This window comes from Gopherus evgoodei, unplaced genomic scaffold (assembly GCF_007399415.2).
Source record: "Gopherus evgoodei ecotype Sinaloan lineage unplaced genomic scaffold, rGopEvg1_v1.p scaffold_34_arrow_ctg1, whole genome shotgun sequence".
NCBI lineage: Eukaryota > Metazoa > Chordata > Testudines > Testudinidae > Gopherus > Gopherus evgoodei.
In genome coordinates, this window is record NW_022060016.1 from 1,424,798 (window position 1) to 1,448,774 (window position 23,977).

At 61.1% G+C, this 23,977-nt stretch overlaps 2 protein-coding genes across 3 annotated transcripts; both read left to right on the forward strand.

Annotated features, from left to right (window-relative positions):
- Positions 1 to 7,463: 7,463 nt before the first annotated feature.
- On the forward strand, positions 7,464 to 15,806 carry LOC115641352 (sushi domain-containing protein 6-like). Of its 2 annotated transcripts, none has more exons than XM_030544435.1 (5): positions 7,464 to 7,553; positions 9,265 to 9,409; positions 10,801 to 11,013; positions 13,260 to 13,407; positions 14,216 to 15,806. In XM_030544435.1, the coding sequence occupies exons 2-5, from the start codon at positions 9,301 to 9,303 to the stop codon at positions 14,538 to 14,540; spliced, it is 795 nt and encodes a 264-aa protein (XP_030400295.1). In that variant the 5' UTR covers positions 7,464 to 7,553; positions 9,265 to 9,300; the 3' UTR covers positions 14,541 to 15,806. The 2 variants fall into 2 exon arrangements, with proteins under 2 accessions (XP_030400295.1, XP_030400296.1); XM_030544436.1 differs by having other exon boundaries at positions 9,277 to 9,409.
- Positions 15,807 to 17,129: 1,323 nt separating this feature from the next.
- On the forward strand, positions 17,130 to 22,987 carry NCCRP1 (NCCRP1, F-box associated domain containing). The gene is made up of 6 exons (XM_030544438.1): positions 17,130 to 17,561; positions 19,437 to 19,505; positions 20,359 to 20,446; positions 21,187 to 21,282; positions 22,052 to 22,193; positions 22,492 to 22,987. The coding sequence occupies exons 1-6, from the start codon at positions 17,366 to 17,368 to the stop codon at positions 22,630 to 22,632; spliced, it is 732 nt and encodes a 243-aa protein (XP_030400298.1). The 5' UTR covers positions 17,130 to 17,365; the 3' UTR covers positions 22,633 to 22,987.
- Positions 22,988 to 23,977: the final 990 nt, after the last annotated feature.

Sequence of the window (23,977 nt, forward strand, 5' to 3'; positions counted from 1 at the left end):
ACCAGTCCGGGGGGCTCTGCATTTTAATTTAATTTTAAATGAAGCTTCTTAAACATTTTAAAAACCTTATTAACTTTACGTACAACAATAATTGTTATATATTATAGACTTATAGAAAGAGATCTTCTAAAACGTTAAAATGTATTACTGGCCTGCGAAACCTTAAGTTAGAGTGAACACATGAAGACTCGGCACAGCACTTCTGAAAGGTTGTTGACCCCTGCTTTAGACAGTTGTTGTTTTCCTACAGTCCCAGGTCCTGCAGACATTAATTCAATGTATTACAGTAATACCCAGTTGAGACCTGTGTCTGTACAGCGCCTGGCACAATGGGGCTCCGGGCCATGATTGGGACTCCTAGATGCTACTGTAATACCTATAATAAATAATACAGCCTAAACAGACCAGAAAGAAAAGAAATTATTCCTATTCTCCATATGGGGAAACTGAGGCACACCACTGTCTAAAGACTCAAAAAAACCCCAAACAAAACCAGAGCATCCAGAAAATTAGAATGTCTCCCTGAGCTCTTTCCTCATCCCTCACCTTGCTTGAGATGTGACTCAACAATTCTCCTTGTTCTCGCGCAGTGCATCAATTCTCTTCTTGTTAGGCCTTCTCTCTACGGGGGACCTTGACTGACATCGGCTATTCCGGAATAACCTGACACCGTTTTGCAAAGAAGAAAACAATAGATCAGTGCTTCCCTGGTAGGAGATCAACCCGTTATTCCTCTCCCAGTTAAAACACAATTGTGGTTGGTTCAGAATTGCAGGAAATTCTCCGGTAGCATATTCACAGCCCATGCACCAATAAGCCCAGCTGCAAGGCAGAAGTTCTCCCTACCAGATCCCTTGTCTAGGGATAAGAACGGCCAGGCCCATCTAGCCCAGTATCCTGTCTGCCAACAGTGGCCAGTGCCACGTGCCCCGGAGGGAATGAACAGGCCGAGGAATCATCAAGTGATCCATCCCCTGTCACCCATTCCCAGCTTCTGGCAAACAGAGGCTGGGGACACCATCCCTGCCCAGCCTGGCTAATAGCCATTGATGGACCTGTCCTCCATGAACTTATTTCCTTCTATTTTTGAAGGCTGTTATAGTCTTGGCCTTCACAACATCCTGTGGCAAGGAGTTCCACGGGATGACCGTGCATTGGGTGAAGAAATACTTCCTTTGATAGCATCAGTATGGGTCTGTTTATAGATGAGTAGCAAGAGCTCAAAGAATGTTCTGAGCTATACTTGGAAGTTGGCCTCCTAGAGCGATGTCTGTCGGGGGGATGATATGTTTGACCAATCTAGCTATACTGGTACAGCCTGCTAGTCTGTGGATCCAGTTACACCAGGATATAGGTGCCTGCCACCTGGATAGCTTATTCCTCGTCCCATATAGGAATAGTGCTAACTTGGTGGATGGAGTTCCTTTAAATAGGCCAGAATAGTTCAAACGGTACAACTTTAAAGCGCAGTGAGGCATTTACAGAACGGAGCTCTCTGTTATTAATAGTCCGAAACCCAGGTGGCACAGTTAGAAACAACTTACTAACCCACGGTGTCAAATTGATTGAAAAAAAAACTAATTTTTTTAACTAAGAAAAATTTGGGAGGAAATGAAAAATGTTCGGTTTCCATCAAAAAACTTTCCTAGACTTTTGTTGTGGTTTTGCCATCTTTTTTCCCTTTCAGTTTTTGGCCACCGAAAACTGAGGAGAGGGGTCAGGTGGAAGCCAAAGAGATGTTAGGTTTTTTTGCCAGTGAAAACCTCCAATTTTGTATTTTATTTATTTATTTATTTTGAGGTTTGGCTGATTGAAAAGTGACCTTTTTAAAGGGCTGGAAGCCAAAAGCGTCGTAGGTTTTTCTTAAAACCCAAAAGCCCAAAAGATTTTGAGGGAAAAAGGAGAATTTCAGGAAAACAAAAGTTTCTTCCCCCCTAAAAACATGTAGGGGTGAAAAAAAAATGGAAAGAAGAAACTAGCATGAAAGGTTCATAGATCCACTGTGATCATCTGGTCTGACCTGGATAATCCAGCTCCTAGGACTTCTCTGAATGAATCCCTGTCCGAACTAGGCAGCTCTTTTACGACAATGGACCAGCTGGTGGGTTTTCTTTTGCCGAAGTGGGTCCCACCCCAACCCTGGTTGCACCTGGAGGTGTCCTGGCCAGCACTGTCACCAACCCCAAACCTGGATGGGTTATAACTTGCCCCAGGAGTTATAGGGGACCTTTCCTGGCCTATTGTCCCCATGGCAAGAGCTAAGCAGGGAGGGAGCCTTTCGCGGAGCTGCAGGTCGGGGCGGCTGGCACCTCCTGGACGAGTGCTCTGCCCAGGAAGTGGGTGAGGTGCAGACGGGCCCAAGGGATGGCGGGGCTGGGTGGGGGGAGCCAGGCCACGGCTCTCTGATGTCTTGCCACAGGGCCAGCCAGCCGTCTGTCCTAGGTACCTCGCCATCGGCTCTGAAAGCCTCCCGTCCCAGGCTTCCAGGGCTGCAGGGGACTCCGGGAACAGGACACCGGGGAGAGGCAGGTGCCCCAGGGACTCTGGGTAACAAGGAATGGGGCACTGGGGATGGGGAGGGTTCCCAAGGGATACTGGGGCTCCAGAGGATTGAGGGTAACAGAGAATGGGCCATTGGGGATAGGCAAGGGCCCTGGGGGATTCTGGGTAAGAGAGAACGGTCTGGTCTGGGTGGGCAGAGGCCCCAGGGGATTCTGGGTAATGCAGGTATTAGGGCCCTGGAGGATTCTGGGTAACAGAGGCTGGGGCTGGGTAGGGTGCACGGAGGACCAGGGAACTCTGGGTAATGTAGGTGCTAGGGTCCTGGGGGATTCTGGGTGCAGAATGGGGTGCTGGAGCTGGGTGGGCAGAGGCCCCAGGGGATTCTGGGTAATGCAGGTATTAGGGTCCTGGGGGATTCTGGGTAACAGAGGCTGGGTGGGGTGGGCAGGGGCCATGGGGAACTCTGGGTAATGTAGGTGCTAGGGTCCTGGGGGATTCTGGGTACAGAATGGGGTGCTGGAACTGGGTGGGCAGAGGCCCCAGGGGATTCTGGGTAATGCAGGTATTAGGGCCCTGGAGGATTCTGGGTACAGAATGGGGCGCAGATGCTGGGCTGGGCAGGAGCCCTGGAGGATTCTGGGTAATGGAGCTGTTAGGGCCCTGGGGATTCTGGGTAACAGAGACTGGGTGGGGCTGGGTAGGGTGCACGGAGGAGCAGGGAACTCTGGGTAATGTAAGTGCTAGGGCCCTGGGGGATTCTGGGCACAGAATGGGGTGCTGGAGCTGGGTGGGCAGAGGCCCCATGGGATTCTGGGTAATGCAGGTATTAGGGCCCTGGAGGGTTCTGGGTACAGAATGGGGTGCTGGGAGGTCATTAGGCCAAAGCAAAACTATTCAGGGCTGGATGGGCGGAGTGATGCTGGGAGGCGGCTGAATGGGGAACAAAGGGAGAAGTGAGACCCTGCTTGGAGCAGGTGAGGATTAGGCTGGGGTGATGGGGCGGTGGGGGGCTGGCTCAGGCTGGGAGTTCAGGGGGTGCAGTGAACAGGCTTGGGGGGCAGTAGGGGCCTGGCTCAGGCTGGGGGGCAGTAAGGGGCTGGTTCCGGCCGGGGGGAGGGCTGACTCAGGCGGGGGGGGCAGTAGGGGGCTGGTTCAGGCTGGGGGGGCTGGCTCAGGCTGAGGGTTCAGGGGGGTGCAGTGAACAGGCTTGGGGGGCAGTAGGGGGCTAGCTCAGGCTAGGGGGTGCAGTGATCGGGCTGGGGGGCAATAGGGGGCTGGCTTGGGCCGGGGGGAGTGCAGGGGGTGCAGTGACCGGGGTGGGGGGGCAGTAAGGGGCTGGCTCAGGCCGAGGGGGTACAGTGATCTAGCTGCAGGGGCAGTAGGGGGCTGGCTCAGGCTGGGGGGTGCTGATTCAGGCTGGGGGTTGTGTACAGGCTAGGGGAGCAGTATGAGGCTGGCTCAGGCCGGGGGGAGTGCAGGGGGTGCAGTGGCCAGGCTGGGGGGGGGGGCCGTAGGGGGCTGGCTCGGGCCAGGGGGAGTGCAGGGGGTGCAGTGACTGGGCTGGGGGGGCAATAGGGGGCTGGCTCAGGCTGGGGGGAGGCTGGCTCAGGCCGAGGGGGTACAGGAGGTGCAGTGACCGGGCTGGGTGGCAGTAGGGGGCTGGCTCAGGCCGGGGGGGGTGCAGGGGGGTGCAGTGACCGGGCTGAGTGGCAGTAGGGGGCTGGCTCAGGCTGGGGGGAGTGCAGGGGGTGCAGTGACCGGGCTGGGTGGCAGTAGGGGGCTGGCTCAGGCCGAGGGGGTACAGGGGGTGCAGTGATCTGGCTGCGGGGGCAGTAGGGGGCTGGCTCAGGCTGGGGGTTCAGTGTACAGGCTGGGGGGGCAGTAGAGGGCTGGCTCGGGCCGGGGGAGTGTGGGGGGTGCAGTGATCTGGGTACGGGGACAGTAGGGGGCTGGCTCAGGCTGAGGGGGTACAGGGGGTGCAGTGATCTGGCTGCGGGGGCATAGGGGGCTGGCTCAGGCTGGGGGGGGCTGATTCAGGCTGGGGGGTTAGTGTACAGGCTGGGGGGGGGCAGTAGAGGGCTGGCTCAGGCCGGGGGGAGTGCAGGGGGTGCAGTGACCTGGCTGGGGGGGGCAGTATGGGGCTGGCTCAGGCCGAGGGGAATGCAGGGGGTGCAGTGAGCGGGCTGGGGGGGGCAGTAGGGGGCTGGCTCAGGCCGAGGGGGTACAGGGGGTGCAGTAATCTGGCTGCAGGGGCAGTAGGGGGCTGGCTCAGGCTGGGGGGGGCTGATTCAGGCTGGGGGTTCAGTGTACTGGCTAGGGGGGCAGTATGGGGCTGGCTCAGGCCGAGGGGGTGCAGTGACCTGGCTGGGGGGGGCAGTATGGGGCTGGCTCAGGCCGAGGGGAGTGCAGGGGGTGCAGTGACCTGCCTGGGGGGGGGCAATATGGGGCTGGCTCAGGCCGAGGGGGTACAGGGGGTGCAGTGATCTGGCTGCGGGGGCAGTAGGGGGCTGGCTCAGGCTGGGGGGGCTGATTCAGGCTGGGGGTTCAGTGTACTGGCTAGGGGGGCAGTATGGGGCTGGCTCAGGCCGAGGGGGTGCAGTGACCTGGCTGGGGGGGGCAGTATGGGGCTGGCTCAGGCCGAGGGGAGTGCAGGGGGTGCAGTGACCTGCCTGGGGGGGGCAGTATGGGGCTGGCTCAGGCCGAGGGGATACAGGGGGTGCAGTGATCTGGCTGCGGGGGCAGTAGGGGGCTGGCTCAGGCGGGGGGGGGCTGATTCAGGCTGGGGGTTCTGTGTACTGGCTAGGGGGGCAGTATGGGGCTGGCTCAGGCCGAGGGGGTGCAGTGACCTGGCTGGGGGGGCAGTATGGGGCTGGCTCAGGCCGAGGGGAGTGCAGGGGGTGCAGTGACCTGCCTGGAGGGGGGCAGTATGGGGCTGGCTCAGGCCGAGGGGAGTGCAGGGGGTGCAGTGAGCGGGCTGGGGGGGGGCAGTATGGGGCTGGCTCAGGCCGAGGGGAGTGCAGGGGGTGCAGTGACCTGGCTGGGGGGGCAGTATGGGGCTGGCTCAGGCCGAGGGGGTACAGGGGGTGCAGTGATCTGGCTGCGGGGGCAGTAGGGGGCTGGCTCAGGCTGGGGGGGCTGATTCAGGCTGGGGGTTCAGTGTACTGGCTAGGGGGGCAGTATGGGGCTGGCTCAGGCCGAGGGGAGTGCAGGGGGTGCAGTGACCGGGCGGGGGGGGGCAGTAGGGGGCTGGCTCAGGCCGAGGGGGTACAGGGGGTGCAGTAATCTGGCTGCGGGGGCAGTAGGGGGCTGGCTCAGGCTGGGGGGGGCTGATTCAGGCTGGGGGTTCAGTGTACTGGCTAGGGGGGCAGTATGGGGCTGGCTCAGGCCGAGGGGGTGCAGTGACCTGGCTGGGGGGGGCAGTATGGGGCTGGCTCAGGCCGAGGGGAGTGCAGGGGGTGCAGTGACCTGCCTGGGGGGGGCAGTATGGGGCTGGCTCAGGCCGAGGGGGTACAGGGGGTGCAGTGATCTGGCTGCGGGGGCAGTAGGGGGCTGGCTCAGGCTGGGGGGGCTGATTCAGGCTGGGGGTTCAGTGTACTGGCTAGGGGGGCAGTATGGGGCTGGCTCAGGCCGAGGGGGTGCAGTGACCTGGCTGGGGGGGGCAGTATGGGGCTGGCTCAGGCCGAGGGGAGTGCAGGGGGTGCAGTGACCTGCCTGGGGGGGGGCAGTATGGGGCTGGCTCAGGCCGAGGGGGTACAGGGGGTGCAGTGATCTGGCTGCGGGGGCAGTAGGGGGCTGGCTCAGGCGGGGGGGGCTGATTCAGGCTGGGGGTTCAGTGTACTGGCTAGGGGGGCAGTATGGGGCTGGCTCAGGCCGAGGGGGTGCAGTGACCTGGCTGGGGGGGGCAGTATGGGGCTGGCTCAGGCCGAGGGGAGTGCAGGGGGTGCAGTGACCTGCCTGGAGGGGGGCAGTATGGGGCTGGCTCAGGCCGAGGGGAGTGCAGGGGGTGCAGTGAGCGGGCTGGGGGGGGCAGTATGGGGCTGGCTCAGGCCGAGGGGAGTGCAGGGGGTGCAGTGACCTGGCTGGGGGGGGCAGTATGGGGCTGGCTCAGGCCGAGGGGTACAGGGGGTGCAGTGATCTGGCTGCGGGGGCAGTAGGGGGCTGGCTCAGGCTGGGGGGGCTGATTCAGGCTGGGGGTTCAGTGTACTGGCTAGGGGGGCAGTATGGGGCTGGCTCAGGCCGAGGGGAGTGCAGGGGGTGCAGTGAGCGGGCTGGGGGGGCAGTAGGGGGCTGGCTCAGGCCGAGGGGAGTGCAGGGGGTGCAGTGAGCGGGCTGGGGGGGCAGTAGGGGGCTGGCTCAGGCTGGGGGGGGCTGATTCAGGCTGGGGGTTCAGTGTACTGGCTAGGGGGGCAGTATGGGGTTGGCTCAGGCCGAGGGGAGTGCAGGGGGTGCAGTGAGCGGGCTGGGGGGGCAGTAGGGGGCTGGCTCAGGCCGAGGGGGTACAGGGGGTGCAGTGATCTGGCTGCGGGGGCAGTATGGCGCTGGCTCAGGCCGAGGGGGTACAGGGGGTGCAGTGAGCGGGCTGGGGGGGCAGTAGGGGGCTGGCTCAGGCTGGGGGGGGCTGATTCAGGCTGGGGGTTCAGTGTACTGGCTAGGGGGGCAGTATGGGGTTGGCTCAGGCCGGGGGGAGTGCAGGGGGTGCAGTGACCGGGCGGGGGGAGCAGTAGGGGGCTGGCTCAGCCCCAGGGGGTGCAGTGACCGGCCTGGCGGGGGGGGGGGGAAGGAAATTGACTCGCGCTGGGAATTACCCCCCCGCCCGCTACTCGGATTTTCCAGCCGGCCCCTAGGGCGGAGCCGGCAGCTTTAAAACCCGCCCCTGGGCCGGGGCCGGGGCCGGCTCCGCTTTGCAAATTGCCCCTGCTGCCTGCCGGGCCCTGGAGCCGGAGCTGGAGCCACCGGGGGGACTCGCCCAGCGCCCTGCGGGGTGACCCCGGCTCCCGAGCGCCCCGGCTGGGGGGAGACGGGGCCGCCGTGATCCGGAGCGCCAGGACCCGGTGAGGGGGGGTCTCTCCGGGGGCGAGGGGGGACCCCTATGGGGAGCAGGCAGGAACCCCAGCTGGAGCAGGGGGGCAGAATCTCTAGGGGTGCGGGGACCCCGGGATGGGGTCTCATGGGGGGCGAGGAGCCCTAGGGGGAGCAGACGGGGACCCCAGATGAGGTCGGGGTGCAGAAGTTGGAGACGGGAAGAATCTTCAGGGGTGCAGGGACCCCGGGATGGAGGGTGGGGTCTCCAGGGGCGCAGGGATGGGGTTTACTGTCTCCCTTTCCCCAGAGGTGCAGGGATCTGTCTCTCCCCGTTTGAAGAGAAATGCCTGACCCCCCCTCCACTCCCCTGGGCCTGGACCCTGGGCATATTGGGGTGTGTGGATGCCCCTTGACAGTGGGGTGGGGGAATCGCTTCAGTTATCGCTGGCTGGATCCCCCTTGAGACCCTTTGTTGGCCTGGGGCAGGGAGAGCCCCTTGAGTCCTGCCCTTAACTCTGGCACTGATGCTAAGTGGCTCCTGGCATGGCCAGGTCCTTTTTGGGGGGATCTGGGCAGGGGGTCCCTCCTGCTCCAGGTCGCTTTGAAAGCCAATAACCTGTGAAGCCCATGGCTGCCCCCCCGTTCCCCTGCGTCTCAGAGTGCCAGCAGGCCGGGTGGGTGGCCAAGCCAAAGGGGAGATGCTTGGAGAGCGAGCAGCTTGGGATCTGGGGGCTCCCTGCCCCCCCCCCCCAGGCTGCGGAGAAAGGAGCTGTGACTCTTCCCAGGCCACAGCCTGGCGAATAGGGGGTGCAGGTGTCCCCCTACATCCAATCTAGCCCCAGCTGCTAGAGATCAGTGGTTATCAAGCCCATTTTATCTAAAGCATTTTTGATAAACCTCTAAACCAGGGGTGGGCAAACTTTTTGGCTCAAGGGCCACACCTGGGTATGGAAATTGTATGGTGGGCCATGAATGCTCACGAAATTGGGGGTTGGGGTGCGGGAGGGGGTGAGGGCTCTGGCTGGGGATGCGGGCTCTGGAGTAGGGCCAGCAATGAGGCATGTGGGAGAGGACTGGGATGGGCGTGGGGATGGGGGCACGAAGGCCACGGATGATGATGTAGGCCCTGGGGTGAAGGAGAGTAGGACTGAGGAGTTCAGAGGGTGGGAGGGGGATCAGGGCTGGGGCAGGGGGTTGGGGTGATGGAGGGGGTCGGGGTGCAGGCTCTGGGTGGTCCTTGCCTCAAGTAGCTCCTGGAAGCAGCAGCATGTCCCCTCTCTGGCTCCTATGCAGAGGCATGGCCAGGCAGCTCTGCGCTGCCCCATCCGCAGGTGCCACTCCTGCAGCTCCCATTGGCCACAGTTGCCAGCCAATGGGAGCTGTGGGGGCAGCGCTTGGGGTGGCGGCAGCATATGGAGCCACCTGGCTGCCCCTATGCGTAGGAGCCGGAGGGTGGCCATGCTGCTGCTTCCAGGAACTGCATCATGCTAAGAGTGGGGCAAAACCCGGACCCTACTCCCTGGCAGGTGCTCAAGGGCCAGAATAAAACATCTGAAGGGCTGGATGCGGCCCCGGGCTGTAGTTTGCCCATCCCTGAACTAAACCCATTTCTCCAAAGCCAGTGGGTGTCTCCCTCCGGGTTCTAACCCATAGCTTGGTACTGGGAGGGAGAGGGGTGGTGCTCACTTGTAAGATGGGTTTTCAAGTCATACAGGATGGTAACGTGTTGGCTTGTTGCAGCTGGTTCTGCAGCTCTGGGCAGAGGTTACCAGTGAGATGGTGAAGGTGCCGGGATGTCCCAGGCTGCACCGGCCCTCGGGTTACCTCTCCACGGCTCTGTTCTTCGCGGCGCTCTGCGGCTCTGCTGCTGTCCTCAGGAGCAAAGGTACTGGCTGGTTCTCGCTTTCCAAACCCGCTCGTCTGCCTTTCTCTCCCCTCCTTGATGAAACCTTCCCATCAAAATGTTTTTGATGGAAAATTGGGTATTCGACAATCGGGTATTTGACAATTTTTTGGCAAAAAAAAAAAAATCTGCTTCCCTCTGGAAAACTTAGATTTTTTTTTTTAACTGAAGAGCTGAGCACCTGAGAAGCAGAATATTTTGGCTTGGCAGCTGTGGGACCTCATGGGAGTTGTAGTCTGGGTGTCCCCTGCTCCTCTTCTCTTCTGTAGGCCAGTTAAACTATGCTTCCCATGATGCAACATGCCATCCGTTCTTGGACACAAGGTGGTGAATTATGGGCAATCCTGGCTGTGGTGTATCATGGGAGTTGTAGTCCGATCAGGCAGCTCAGCCTATAGAAGAAAATGAGGCACGTGAGGCACATGAACTACAACTCCCATGAGGTGCAGCAGTAGTATTTCAGAATTGAAATATTTGGGTGCTTGAATTTTTGCTGAAAAATCTAAAATTTCCAGATGGAAAAACCCATTTCCTGACCATCTCTGCAGCCTGCCCCATAGCGCTTGTCTTGGTCCCCAGTGCCACAGCTCTAGGAATAGAGGGGTGGGAGCTGGGCTGGCTACGGGCTGGTCTCCCACCCCTCCCGTAGTAGATCTAACCAGCCCGATAGCTAAGATGCCCGTAGCTGGCTGAAGTTAGGTGCAACAGTTGGTGCTGGTGGGAGCCATCAGGAGAGAGGTTGACAGAGATGAGGAACGTAAAAGCCCAGCCAGCTTAGCTGCGGGTTTGTGGGCGGCGGGCATTTTGCTGTTGATGAGTCACTACTTCTCCATCCCTTCCACGGAACCAGGAAGTCTCCCACCATGCTGGTCTTGAGGCCAGGCTGAAATCTGGAGTGAAGCAGGGACAGCTGGTCCGTGTGTCCTTCCCAGAGCAGCCAGACGCCACAAGGAGCAGCATGGGGGACTCGGCTCCTCAGGATCTAACCTCTTTCTGCCCTGGGGGAAATTTGGGGTGAGGGGAGTTGATCCAAGGGCAAGAGGGAGGAAAAAGACGGGTCTGGAGGGAGGGGAGAGAGAGAAACCAGCACGCTGCCCTTTGCCATCCCTCCGAGATAAGAGATCCCCATCCTACAGAGATCATAGATCACCAGTGACTCTGCCGGGGAGAGATGCCCCATCCCCTTGCTCTACCCACCGGACCCCACTTCCTGCCTAGAGCTGGGGGGAAAACCCAGGCGTTCTGGCTTCCAGCAACCCCCCTGCTCTAACCACTAGTCCGCATCATGCTTCACTAGCTTCTTACCCCACTGAGGGGCTCCTGGTCCCTTTTCCCCCATTTGAACCCTCGATGTGCCTGTTCGTCCCTTCCAGATTGCCAGTTCCCGGACCCCTCCGATCACACTACCTACAGGTGCATGTCCCCGGTGTGCAAGCTGTCTCTGGGCAGCGGCGTGTTTAAGGCTGGCTCCATGGTGCAGCATTTCTGCGAAGCCGGCTACGTCCTGGCCGGCCACCCTGGGGTCTCTGTCTGCAAGGGCGGCCAGTGGAGCATGCTGAAGCCGGTCGTCTGCAAGCCCCTGGCAGGTCAGTGCACGCCCAGGCTTTCGGTCCCTCTCATGTTGCGATGGGCAAGGGCCTCTGCCAGAGACGTGGTACCTATTGGGGCCTCCCACAGCAGCTCGCGGGGCCTGTTTGCTCAGCCTGGCGTCAGCTGCTAGCGTAGGCAGATGTGGTGCTGTCCTAGTGCTGAGAAATGGGTGCTGGGGGAAATATGACCTCTGTGCCGCTTCCTCGTCTGTGTTATCATTGCATATTGCAGTCGCGCCTAGGAGCTGCCATCCATGGCCCAGGATCCCATTGTGCCAGGCGCTGTATGTTTTTATTGCTATTAGGTGTATTATGGTAGAGCCTAGGACCCCATGTCATGGCTTAGATCCCCCTTGTGCCAGGCGCTGTACGTTTTTATTGCTATTAGGTGTATTACGGTAGCGCCTAGGACCCTACGTAGCCCAGGTCCCCTTTGTGCCAGGCGCTGTACGTTTTTATTGCTATTAGGTGTATTACGGTAGCACCTAGGACCCTACGTGGCCCAGGTCCCCTTTGTGGCAGGCACTGTATGTTTTTATTGCTATTAGGTGTATTACGGTAGCGCCTAGGACCCCATGTCATGGCTTAGATCCCCCTTGTGCCAGGCGCTGTACGTTTTTATTGCTATTAGGTGTATTACGGTAGCACCTAGGACCCTACGTGGCCCAGGTCCCCTTTGTGGCAGGCACTGTATGTTTTTATTGCTATTAGGTGTATTACGGTAGCGCCTAGGACCCCATGTCATGGCTTAGATCCCCCTTGTGCCAGGCGCTGTACGTTTTTATTGCTATTAGGTGTATTATGGTAGCACTGAGGACCCCGCATGGCCCAGGTCCCCATTGTGCCAGGTGCTGTACAGACACGGAATAAAAAGAGGGCCTGACAAAGCCTAAAATCCAGGTATTAGCCCCATTCTGCAGCTGGGGAATGGAGGCCCAGGTTTACCAAGGTCCTTCAATGCCCAACTCCCATGAAAAGTCTGGGCCTTAGAGTGACTCGCCCCAGGCCAGCACCTTCGCCACTGTGTCACGTCTCTAAACCTGGGCTGATGGGCACTAACCAGAGCTGGGGACATATTCAGGCTCTGGCGGGAACTCTGGCTCCCGGGCCCATCACCTCCCTAGGCGTTGGAGTCTGAGCCGTGATGTCTGCACGGCTGCATTTCGCGTTGGAGCTCCAGGCCGGGTTGGAGTGGGGCTCTGAGACTCGCTGCTGGGGGGCTGGGTAGATGGACCCACACAGGCACTTGCCAGCGGTCGCTCCCAGGCGCGCCTTTGCCTTCGCTCAGGAAGTTGTGTCTTGCGGTGCGTGGGTGGCTCCCTGAGGCTGGGCTGCATTTCCTCTCTGTTACGTTCCTCTTCTGGGGGTGTGACGCTGCCGGTGGAAACTTCCTCCTGCTCCATGACGGGGGGCATGCACCCCATGTGACGCCTGCCGGGAAGGGTGCTGGTGGGGAGGAGGGGATGGTGGATGCACAGAGGAGACCCCCCAGCCATCGCTGCCCCATCTGCCCCTGAGCTGCTCCCTCACCCCCTGCCCTCGCTGATATCCCCATCTCTGTTCCAGGAGAGACGCTGGCAGCCACAGGAATTGGGGGGGGTGGCCTTTGCTCCCTTTTGCCCGGCACTGGTTGGGATGAGGCGGGTGAAACCCAGCCATGGTCAGTCATGTGAGAACACCCCTGGTTAGTCCCCAGCCCATGGTGCTGTCCCTGCTCCAGACCACTAACCTATTAACTAAAGAGAGGCTGCGTGGATAGAGCGCTGGGACGTGGGAGACCTGGTTTCTATTCCCTTGGCCAGCTGGATGACCTTGGACAAGTCACTTCCTCGCCCTGTGCCTCAGTTTCCCCACCCACCTTTTGTCTAAATAGACTGATCTGTGTGAGACTGGGGGGTGGGGGAGAGCAGAGTCTCACTCTGGGTCTGGGCAGTGCCTGGCACAAGAGGGGGGACCCCCATCTTGGCTGGATTCTGCAGTGAAGGTCCCCCAGATCTTGGTGTTGCCAGGTGCCGTGGGAGGCACCTGCTTCCTGGCACCTGAGTGCCATCTAGGGCCCGGAGGGCGCACGTCCCCCATCTGGGTTTCGAGTCCCTCTGGCTGCTTGTTGTTTAATGCATCTCGGGGATCAGGCTCGAGTTTGGAGGGCTGGTACCTGAGATCTGGCTGCCCTGAGTTGCAGGTGGCTGTGAAATATCCCAGCTGCTGTGTGGGATGACGCTGACCTTCCCCCCCCCACCCAGGATCCCCGGTGCCTCGCCCTGGCTCTGTCATCGCTGTCTCCTCCATCCCCATGGTGGCTGCGGCCTCGGTGACGGCGTCCGCCCTGCTGCTGGTGGCCATGGTGTGTGTACTGGTGGGGCCGAAACCCTGTAGCTACTGGTGCTGGAGGTGAGCTCTGCTGCCTTTCTGGGGTGGGTGGGACGGCTGCCCTTGCTGTAGCAATGGTGCTGGGGGAGCAGGCACAAAGCTGTGCTCCCTTCTCCCATTGGTTGATGTCCCTGGGGGGTCCAGCCTCCACCCTCTGTCTCTCCCCTTCCTGCCCAGCCTTTGGGGTGCGTGGGTCTGACTCACCCTCTGGCCTTGTCTCATCTTTGCCCGTTCAGTCAGTGCTGACCCCAGGGCAGGACTAGGGGGCACCACACTGCAGGGGAAGGGGCTGCACAGAGGGTGCTGGGGAAACTGATGCCCAGCGAAAAAGGAAGTGACTTGCACAGGGTCAGTGTAAGGACCAGGGCACCCAGCCCCCCCGCGCTAACCACTAGCCCCCACACTCTTCTCAGAGCCCGGGAGAGAACCCAGGAGTCCTGGCTCCCAACCCCCTGTGCTAACCACTAGCCCCCACACTCTTCTCAGAGCCCGGGAGAGAACCCAGGAGTCCTGGCTCCCAACCCCCTGTGCTAACCACTAGCCCCCACACTCTTCTCAGAGCCTGGGAGAGAACCCAAGAGTCCTGGCTCCCAACCCCTTGCTCTAACCACTAGCCCCCACACCCCTCCCAGAGCCCAGGAGAGAACCCAGGAGTCCTGGCTCCCAGCCCCCTGCTCTAACCACTAGACTCCTTGCACTCCACCCCCACTACTCCCTGTTGTCATGGCGGTCCTACCTACATTGTGGTGGGGTCCCAGCGGTGGGGGGGAAGGTCTGGGGCCTCAGGGTGCAGCCGTGAACTTGACGAGGTCTCCCCGTCCCCGAGCAGGTGGTACGAGCCCATGGAGGAGTCCGAGGAGAGCACAGTCGACAGCTGCCCGGTGCCGCTCCCATCCTACGAGGAGGCCGTCTATGGCTCCCAGGGGGGGCCCGTGCTGCCCGCGCCCCCCACGCTGACACCTCTCGTCCTCTCCAGGGGCCTGGCCCCCCCATCGGAAGCAGCTGAGCCCTGTTGGAATCCAGAGGCCGCCACTCCGCCCCCTTCCTACCAGGAGAGCCAAGCAGCAGCTGCGGGCGGCTCCGGCCTGGCCCGGCCCACAGTGCCCCCTGCCCGGTTCCTATTCCCTGGGGCTGCAAAGGACCTGTACAGGTAGCCGGGGGGGCCGGGGGTCCCCTGGCAGGGTCTCGACACTACAGCAGAGACTCCTCATTTGAAGCACAGACAGCCTGCTCCATCTTTTAACTTGCTGGGGGGAGAGGACACCCTGCCCCCCCCAGTTACTCAGCAACTTGTGAAGCTGATGGGACCAAAGCAGCCCCCTTCGGAGGGGCATCAGCAGCCTTCTGCCTGGATGGGAACCCCTCCCCCCCCGCAAGGTAACGGCTCTGTCTTCGGGGCAGCCCCGAGGGGCCGATCTTTGCCAGCTGGCTGGTAGCCGCCAGCTCAGCGTGTTCTGACCACCCTGCACTGCCATCCTGTGGGATCCCAATTTTCCCTGCCCCCTACTCCTCCCACCAGGGTGTCAGTTCCCAGCAGAGCCGTCACGGGTTAACTCAGGGTACAGCTGCCACCTTCCTCCAGCTGTGAGGATCTGGGGGCGGTGAGAGGCAGATTTCTCCCTCCCCTCCGACTTCCTAATGCTCTGGCGAACATCCCCTGGGCTTGTTCCATTCTTGGGGGGCTTCTCTCCCCTTGTGTGTGTTGATTAAAATGACCCAGGCTGCTTTATCTCTGGGCCATACTGATGCCCCCCCAGGCTGCAGGTGCTGCTCTGTGGCACTGGGGCTGGCTGGCAGGGGCCGTTGCACCTGCATCCCAGCAGGGGGTGCCGTGGGTGTGGTTTAAATAGCTGCACCCCGCCTCCCTAGTGCTCCCGTGGGTGGGTGGCTCTTGTCTCCTTCCCACTCCCATCACCCAGGCTCCCTGGCTTGGCTACAGGGGGTGAGCTGGCACCCCTGGCGGGGGGAGCAGAGTGCAGGGGAAAGTGGGTGCAGGTTCGAATCCCGGCTGGCCCCCGGGCCCATCCCGCACAACAACCATTGCGTCTGCAGGCGGGTGCTGGGCAGGGGCGAATCTTGGGCTATTCCTCAACAGTTGGGCCCGTGTGGCCGGAAGTGGCCAGTGGCCCAGGGGCCAGGTAGCCCCACGAAGCTCCTGTTGATGCCGGGTCATGTGCTCGGGCTGGCCTGCCTACACACGGGCACACATACGCCCGCCTGCCACGGGACTGGTTTTGCACAAGGTTGATTGTTCTAGGTTTGTATTTAATGACTATGGGTTTCTTTTTCTTTGCTTTGATGTATTTATATGGGGGAGGGGGTATTTCTCAACACTCCCCCCCCCCCTTTGCGTGCCCCTCCCTCCACCACTCTGTGATGCTGGGACGGGGGTTGTGGTCCTGGGGGCTGTTAAGGAGCCGAGGTGCTGATTAAAACACTCACCCCACCCGCCCCTTGTCTCCCATGTCTGGTTTTGTGCAGGGGAGGGGCCCTGTGTTAGAACTAGGTGTGGAGGGGAGGGGTATAAGCCCCATTTGTCCTTCTGAGCGTCCCCCACCTTGTCCCCCTATACTCCCTTCTCCCTGTTGGCCTTGGCTGTGGGAGGCAGGTGCTCGAAGGTCGGGGGGGGGGGTTAACTTGGCCTCCTGCCTGGTTGTAGGTGCCGGAGACTCAGAGAGGCAGGGCGTCCCCTCTCTGCTACCCCCCAAATTCCAGTCAGTGCCGGTGGGAGCTGCAGCCCTTAGATCTGGGCTGGCCGAGACCCCTTCCAGGCCTGCATCACCCTTTCCCTGGGGGTGGAGTCCCCGCTGGCTCTGGCCCCCCTGCTGGGGAGCAATGGGGCTCCCAGCTGGATTCCCCAGCCCCACCTGCCCCCCTTTTGTGGCAGGACGGGGCCCTCAGGCCTCTCTCCCCCTGCTTGGGAGGAGGGGCAGGTCTCCTGTGCTCAGCCCCTCGCCTGGTGGGACACCCCCTTCGAAAGGCTGCTGACCACCCTGGCTACAGAGAGCGGGGGGTTAAATCAACCCTGGGGCTGCTCAGTCCAGCAGGGCCTGGCCCTCTCTCTGCCCTCCTGTATGTGGCCCAGTCCCTGTGGCTGCCGCAGGGGTCCAGCGGGGGACCCAAAGCCGGGACCCCCACTCTGGTGCTGCGGCCCCCCGAGGGGGTGATTCCAGCTCCTGCTGTTGTGCCCGTGCCAGCTGCATGAAATCCCTTAGCGAGAAGGCTCAAATGGTGAGGCCGACCCTCAGCTCTCTGAGGCGTTGCTGTTAGCCGTGATGTTCCACCCCAGCCCTGGCTGCATCTCTCGGGGAACGGGCTGGAAGCTGCTAGAAACAAGGATGCTGCTGCTGGCCCTTTGTCTGCGTGGGAGGGAGTGGCTGCCGGGGCCCAGCCAGCCGCAGGAATCTGGAGTGTCAATGAAGAGACAGTGGGAGGCGCTGGCCCGGCTTGTCCGGGCACCTGGCTTCCTTTGTTCTGCGGGGCTGGGCCGACAGGTTCTGATCCCTGATCTGGTCTGTTTCAAACCACTTCCTGGTGGAGGGTGCAGGGCCCTGCCCCCACGGAGCTGGGGTTGGCCCAGGTCGGATCGGCACCCCCCTCTGCCTTTCCCTTCCTACCTCTGGGCAGGAGGGGAGGGGCTAGGACTCCTGGGTTCCTGTCCCAGCTCTGGGAAGGGTGCATGTGTTGGGACTGAGGGCTCAGCCGAGTTGGGGAGCCTGGGCCTGGGCTAGCAGGGGGCTGTGGGTCAGGAGTGAGGGGCCCCGGTAGAGCCGGCGCTGCAGAGCCGAGCGCTCTCCCTGGGGCTGTGCCTTTGCGGCTTGCACAACAAGTGTGTACGTGCCCCGCCTGCCCACAGCCCGTGTCATCACCTCCCCACGGTTGCCCCACAAACCTTCCTGTTCCTCCTCCCCTACCCTGGCCGCGTCCCGCCCTGGGCAGGAATCCCAGCTCCCCAGTCTCCCTCCTGCAACCCCTCGGGATGGCGTCCCAGCAGCTGCGGGCCCAGACCCTGCCCCTCTCCCCCGGGGCCCAGGAGCGGAGCTGGCAGCAGCAGTTCGAAGGGGCCTGGGAACTGGGCCGCAGGGGGGTCCCCCTGCCCAGGGACCCCGACTGGAAAGCCCTGTGCGAGCGCAAACCCTTCGAGAGGAACCTGCTGCAGAGCCCTAACCCCGAAGGTAACGTCTGTCCCGCCGCGACCGACCGATGCTAGCTGCCCCCCCCACCTGCTCCCTAGGGGCGGGGGCTGGCCCCTTGGCTGAGTCAGCCCCAGCTTGGAGGGCGGGGGGAGATGGGAAACTGGGCTGGGGAGGAATTGGGGGGAGGGGGGTATATGTACGGTGGTAACAGCCAGGGTCCTGGCGTGCCGGGTGCTGTACGCTGTCCCGGCCCTGAAAAGCTCCCAGGCTGGGCGGTGGGTAAGGGAAGGGCATGAGCCGGGGGGGGCACCCTGGTTAATAAACCCTGGGCATGCCTGGCGAGTGGAGGGTCTGTGCAGGACTCGGGGGGCTGGGGGAGTTCCCCTCCCATGGAGCTATTTTGAAAGGCCCCCAGATCCCTCCCCTGTAGGGTGACCAGATGTCCCGATTTTATAGGGACAGTCCCGATTCTGGGGTCTTTTTCTTATCTAGGCTCCTATTACCTGCCCCACCTCGTCCTGATTTTTCACATTTGCTGTCTGGTTACCCTCCACCCCCCCCGGGGCCTATCCGGCCGCTGGGCCAGAGCCAAGTGTGGGTGGGCTGGAATGCAGCTTGGGGAGCCCGACTAGCTGCGCCCCCTACCCCGCCCGCACGCCAGGCACCTGCCTCGCTCACTCCAGTAACTGACCCAAACTCCAGCACTTGCCCCAGGGCTGCTCCAGTACCGTGCAGCGCAGGAAGGGTTAATCAGTGCTGCTACCTTCCCGCACTACGACAGAGGGGTCCTGGGTCAACAGCTGTCCATCCCCAGAGATGGACGCATCTCTGTGCCGGGGCATGGGATTGTTGTGTAAACAGCGGCCCTGCCCCTCCCCAGAGGTGGCTGCGTCTGAGCACTGGGGAGGGCTCTCTGTAAACAGCGGCCCTGCCCCTCCCCAGAGGTGGCTGCGTCTCAGCACTGGGGAGGGCTCTCTGTAAACAGCAGCCCTGCCCCTCCCCAGAGGTGACTGCGTCTCAGCACTGGGGAGGGCTCTCTTTGTCAACCGCTGCTGTGCTCCTCCCCAGAGGTGGCTGCAGTGTGTGGTGTTTCTGTGCGGTTGATAGCCTGCTACTGCACCCTACTCCAGAGGCAGTGGCATCCCAGTGCTGGGCGAGGGATCCCTGTGTTAACAGCTGCCACCTCCCACCCCAGAGGCAGCTGGTTGTCAGTGCTGGGTGAGGGATTTTGTACAAAGTCCCCCACGTCCCACCCCAGAGACAGCCACTAGTTGAGGGATCCCTGTATAAACAGCTGCCGTGCCCCACCCCAGAGGCAGCTGCATCTCAGGCAATGCGATTCCCTGTTTGGGATGTGCTGTGGGATCCCTAACATCTCTCCTCATTCACGTGGCCCGAAGGCAGCCCCGTCTCCGGGGAGGTCTCTGCTACAGGGAAGGAGGCTCAGGGGCCTGTCCCAGCTCGCCAGCTCGTCTCTCTGGAGGAAAAGGGGGTTAGCTCCGATGCCAGTCCCAGCCTGCTGCCCGGGATTGCCCCGGGTGCATCCGTCAGCTTGATGAATCAGCATCCCCCCACCCCCACCCTACTCTTACAAATAGTTCTCCCCCATTGCACCTTCCAGAACCCTCCCCAGCTGCTCTCGGGGGGTGGGGGGGAAACGGAGGCACCGAGCAGGAAAGTGGCTTGGCCAAAGCCACGCAGAGAACCCAGAAGTCCGGGCTCCCAGCCCCTCCCCACTAGCCCCCACTCTGTGATACAAGCCAGGCGTCCTGACTCCGCTGCTAACCACTGAGCCACGCTGCCTCCCTGGAAGATGGGCAGAGAGCCGGGACGTGGGGCTGCTGGGTGGGGGAATGTCGTGCTTAGGCTGGAGGGGTGACCATGTTGTGTGTTTCATCCCTCCCCCCACATCAGGTGTGAACATTTCAGAGCCAGCTCCCCGCCAGCCACCCAACAGCCCCCGGGGGTCGCTGGAGTCCTTGGGTAAGTGCAAGGAAAGGGAGCCTGGGGTGGGGCTGGTTCCCCCCTCCCCCTCTGTCCTCCTATGGGGCACTGAGCAGCATAGGCATTGGGCCTGGCCCTGCCGGAGAGCCGGGGGCTAGGAGCTGCCTTGTGTGTCCCAGGAGGGGCAGCATCAGGCAGGAAACCCGCCTCTGCGTACTTCACCCCTGCTTCATGGGCTCCCCCACAGGGCTAAGTTGGGTGCCCTTCGATTTCCCTGGGGGCAGCTGAATCCCTATATAGACCACTGCCATGTCCCACCCCGAGTCAGCTGCATCGCAGCTCTGAGTGAGAGCTCTCTGTATAAACTGCGGCCATGTCCCACCCCAGCGTCAGCTGCATCACAGCTCCGGGCAAGGGCTCCCTGTATAAACCACTGCCATGTCTCACCCCAGAGTCAGCTGCATTGCAGCGCTGGGCGAGGGCTCCCTGTATAAACCGCTGCCACGTCTCACCCCAGCATCAGCTGCATCACAGCTCTGAATTAGAGCTCTCTGTATAAACCGCTGCCATGTCCCACCCCAGAGTCAGCTGCATCGCAGCTCTGAGTGAGAGCTCTCTGTATAAACCGCTGCCACGTCTCACCCCAGCATCAGCTGCATTGCAGCGCTGAGTGAGAGCTCTCTGTATAAATCGCTGTCACGTCCCACCCCAGCGTTAGCTGCATCGCCGCTCTGGGTGAGGCATCCCTGTATAAGCGCTGGTCCTCCCTAGAGCCAGCTGCATGTCTTGTGCTCCTGGCTCCTGGCACAAGCCTCCCCTGGCTCTGCAGACCTGTTTGCTGTCAGGGAGGCTTTTTTCCGCTGCATTTAACCCTCCTTGTAACCCTCCCAAGGGGATTTCAGCGGCTGGGCCATTAGCACCGAGGAGCTCCCTCCCCCGGTGAGCAGCACGAAGCCCGGCTCTGCGGCTCCGCGCTTCAGGTGAGCAGCTGTCCTGGGCCAGCCTGGGGATCAGGCGGCTACTCATGACTGGGCCATCAACGTGGTTTATGGCCCTGATGTCGCCCCCTTGTGCCCGCACAGCTCTAGCAGGAGATCCGGGCGCGTTGGGCACGTGCCTCCCTGGGCTGGATCCGAAGAGAGGGAGCTGGGCATGCATCTGGCCGGCTAGTGCAGCCCCAGGGGAGCGGGGTGGGGGGAAGCCTAATTCTGGAGCTGGTTGCTTTACTCACCTAGCCAGTGGCACCGCCCAGGCTAGGTTAGGCCAAGGTGTAGATCGCCCTGTGTGGCAACACTGGGTGGTGCAGTCTTGAGGCGACAGGAGGGAACCAGAGGTGGGGGTCTGAGTCCAGCAGCCTCCATGAAGAACTATGAGTATTATTTATTAGCTGGCTTACCATGGCACCCAGGCATGCCAGTTATAGACTCGGCCTCCACTGCGCCAGGCGCTGTACGTTGTCATTGCTATTAAGTGTATTACGGTAGCACCTCGGTGCCCCAGTTGTGGCCCAGGCACCCATTGCACCAGGTGCTGTACGTTGTCGTTGCTATTAGGTGTATTACGGTAGCACCTTGGCACCCCAGTTGTGGCCCAGGCCCCCACTGCGCCAGGCGCTGTACAGACACAGAACAGAAAGATGCCCCCTGCCCTGTACACCTGCCCCCTGCGGTTACCAGCTGCTCCGCTCCTCCCTGATCCTTTTCCTTCCCCCTCTTTGCAGCTGGTGTGTCAAACAGCAGCGGGTCGACCTGCTGGCAGAGGGGCTGTGGGAAGAGCTCCTGGATTCCTACCAGCCGAACATCACCGTCATGGACTGGTACTGGCTCTTCTTTGAATGCCGCGGGGGGCGGGTCCCAATCACTGCCTCCACATCTCCCCTCCCCTGGTACCTGGTCCAGCTCACCAGGGCCAGATACGAGCCCTGTCTTGGATCCCATGGGGGTGCTGGCCAGGGTGTGGGGCACCGCGGTGCAGTGCCTTGGTTGGGCTGAAGGGGGCGCATCGTCCTTTCCCACGCCCTGCGCAGAGCCACGTCCGGGCTATGGGGCAGGAAGGACCGTAGGGCAGTTGGGGTGGCACTCGGCTGAGAATCAGGCCACCTGGGTTCCATTCCTGGCTCTGCCTCTTGGGCGCCTGTCCCTTCTCTTGTGCCTCAGTTTCCCCATCTGTGATAATTTGGGAGTCCTGGCTCTCCATCCTCTCTGCTGTAACCACTAGACTCTGCTTCCCTCCCATAGCTGGGGGGAGAACCCAGGAGTCCTGACTCCCCTCACCACTAACCACTAGACCCCCCCCACCCCCCGCCGGAACTGGGGACAGAACCCAGGAGTCCTGCCTCCCTCTAGCCTAGGCTTTGCCTGTAAAATGAGGCTCATGATACTGTCCCCCTCTGGGTCACAGCTGCGGCTTTGCATTGTTACTATTTTCCAGAGAGAAATGGGATTTTTTGAGCTTCCCTTATACCACCCCCCTCCTGACCTTCATTCCCTCCCGCTAACGGGGACCAACCTCCATGATTCACCCCAGATTTTGGCAGCGGGGTGGGGCGGGATGGCTGCTGTTACTTGCCCTCTGTTCTGGTGCAGGTATGAAGATAGCCAGCTGGCCGAGAGCGTGTACCAGCTGCATGTCCGGCTGCTGGCCGCCGATGGGCAGACGCCCCTGCGGGAATTCCACCACCAGGGCCCCGAGCACGGGGCATCCCAAGAGAAGAAGAACTGGTGCCATGTAAGAGAGATGTGCCCCCTCTGGGAAGGGAGGGGGGCGAGACAGCTCAGGAGTAGCAGGGGTAGGGGTGACTTGGATACACAATGTCTGGGCTAGGCCCCAGTCTCCTTAGCATGCCAAGGACCCACTGAGGCAGGCCCACAACTTGAGGGAAACTGAGGCATGCCAGTGCAGTGGGTGGCTGAGGGCAGAGGGAGACGGGGACTACAAAGGGGTGCCAGGGGTGGGGAAGACGCTGGGTCGGGCTCGGTGTCTCTTTGGGCCGTGGGTTCAGGTCCTGATGGTTTCTCTTTCGAAGGTTTCCCACGTTTTCCATGGCTATGGCCCGGGAGTGCGCTACGTCCATTTCCAGCACCAGACCTTGGACGCCGAGACGCCGGGCGGGCTCCGCCGCACCAGAGCGACGGACAGCAGCGTCTCTGTGCAGCTCCGGGACTGACGGACGGGCTGGCAGCCAGGGGGCGGGGGAGGAAGCAGTTTGGTTTCTGTTCCCCGGCAAAAGCCGGTGCTGGATTCACTGGGAGCGGAGACCCCTGCCCCCTCTCTGTGCCCTGGGGGCAAAGCTGGGGCTGGGTGAGGCTGTCAGGTCAGTCTTGTCGCAGGGCTCTGGGAGCCAGGACTCCTGGGTTCTGTGCCCAGCTCTGGGAGGGGAGGGGGGTCTAGTGGTTAGGGCGCTGGTGGGACAGTCTGGGAGCCAGGCCTCCTGGGTTCCAGGCCTAGATCTGGAAGGGAAGTGGGGTCTAGTGGTTAGAGCAGGGGTTTGGGAGCCAGGACTCCTGGGTTCTATCCCCAGCTCTGGGAAGGGTGTGGGGTCTAGTGGATTAGAACAGGGGGTGTGGGGTGGGTGTCAGGACTCCTTGGTGCTATTCCCAGCTCTGAGAAGGGTGTGGGGTCTAGTAGTTAGAGTCGGGGTGAGGCAGTCTGGGAGCCAGTACTTCTGGGTTCTGTTCCCAGCTCTGGGAGGGGAGTGGGGTCTAGTGGTTAACCTTCCTGGTTTGCACTTCTGTCTATGACACTGAGTCAAGGCATGCCAGGTCTGTGCCTCAGTTTCCCCGGTTGCCCAATGGGGTGATACTTGCAGGGGAGCTGTGAGGCTGCATTCAAGATGGGACCTGAGCAGTGGCATTAAAGAATTTCTGGTGCTTCCTGTGATCCTGCAGCCTGTCTTCTTGGCCTCAGCCCCCGTTGCTGCTTCCCCTGTGGTATACCAAAGCCAGTGTTTATTGAGTGCTACCTAGCATCGGGCTAGGGTTCCCTGTATAAACAGCTGCTGTGCTCCACCCCGGAGGCAGCTGCATCTCAACTCCAGGCAAGGGATCCCTGTGCTAACTGCTGCTGTGCCTGCATCCCAGTGTCAGGTGGCAGATCCCTGTGTGAACAGCTGCCACGCCCCACCGCAGAGACGGCTGCATCTGAGCAGCTGGTTAAGGATTCCTGTATAAACAGCCCCTGCCCCAGGTGTCCAGTGGTTTGGGCTCCCAAGCTCAATTTCTTATACCAGCGGAAGCCAGCCAGAGCAGACAGAGCTAGTCTCAGTTCCCGAAGTGAAATCAGCTACCCCGGTGTGACACTCTGTACCTCAGGGGAGCGCCCTATAAACCCCGGATTCATCATTTATAGATAATTGTGATATTTCACTACCAGAGCTTGGCAACCTTTCAGAAGTGCTGTGTTGAGTCTTCATTCATTCACTCTGATTTAAGGTTTCCCTGCCGGTAATAATTTCAACATTTTTAGACAGTCTATAATATAGAACTAAACTTCTGTTGTGTGTAAAGTAAATA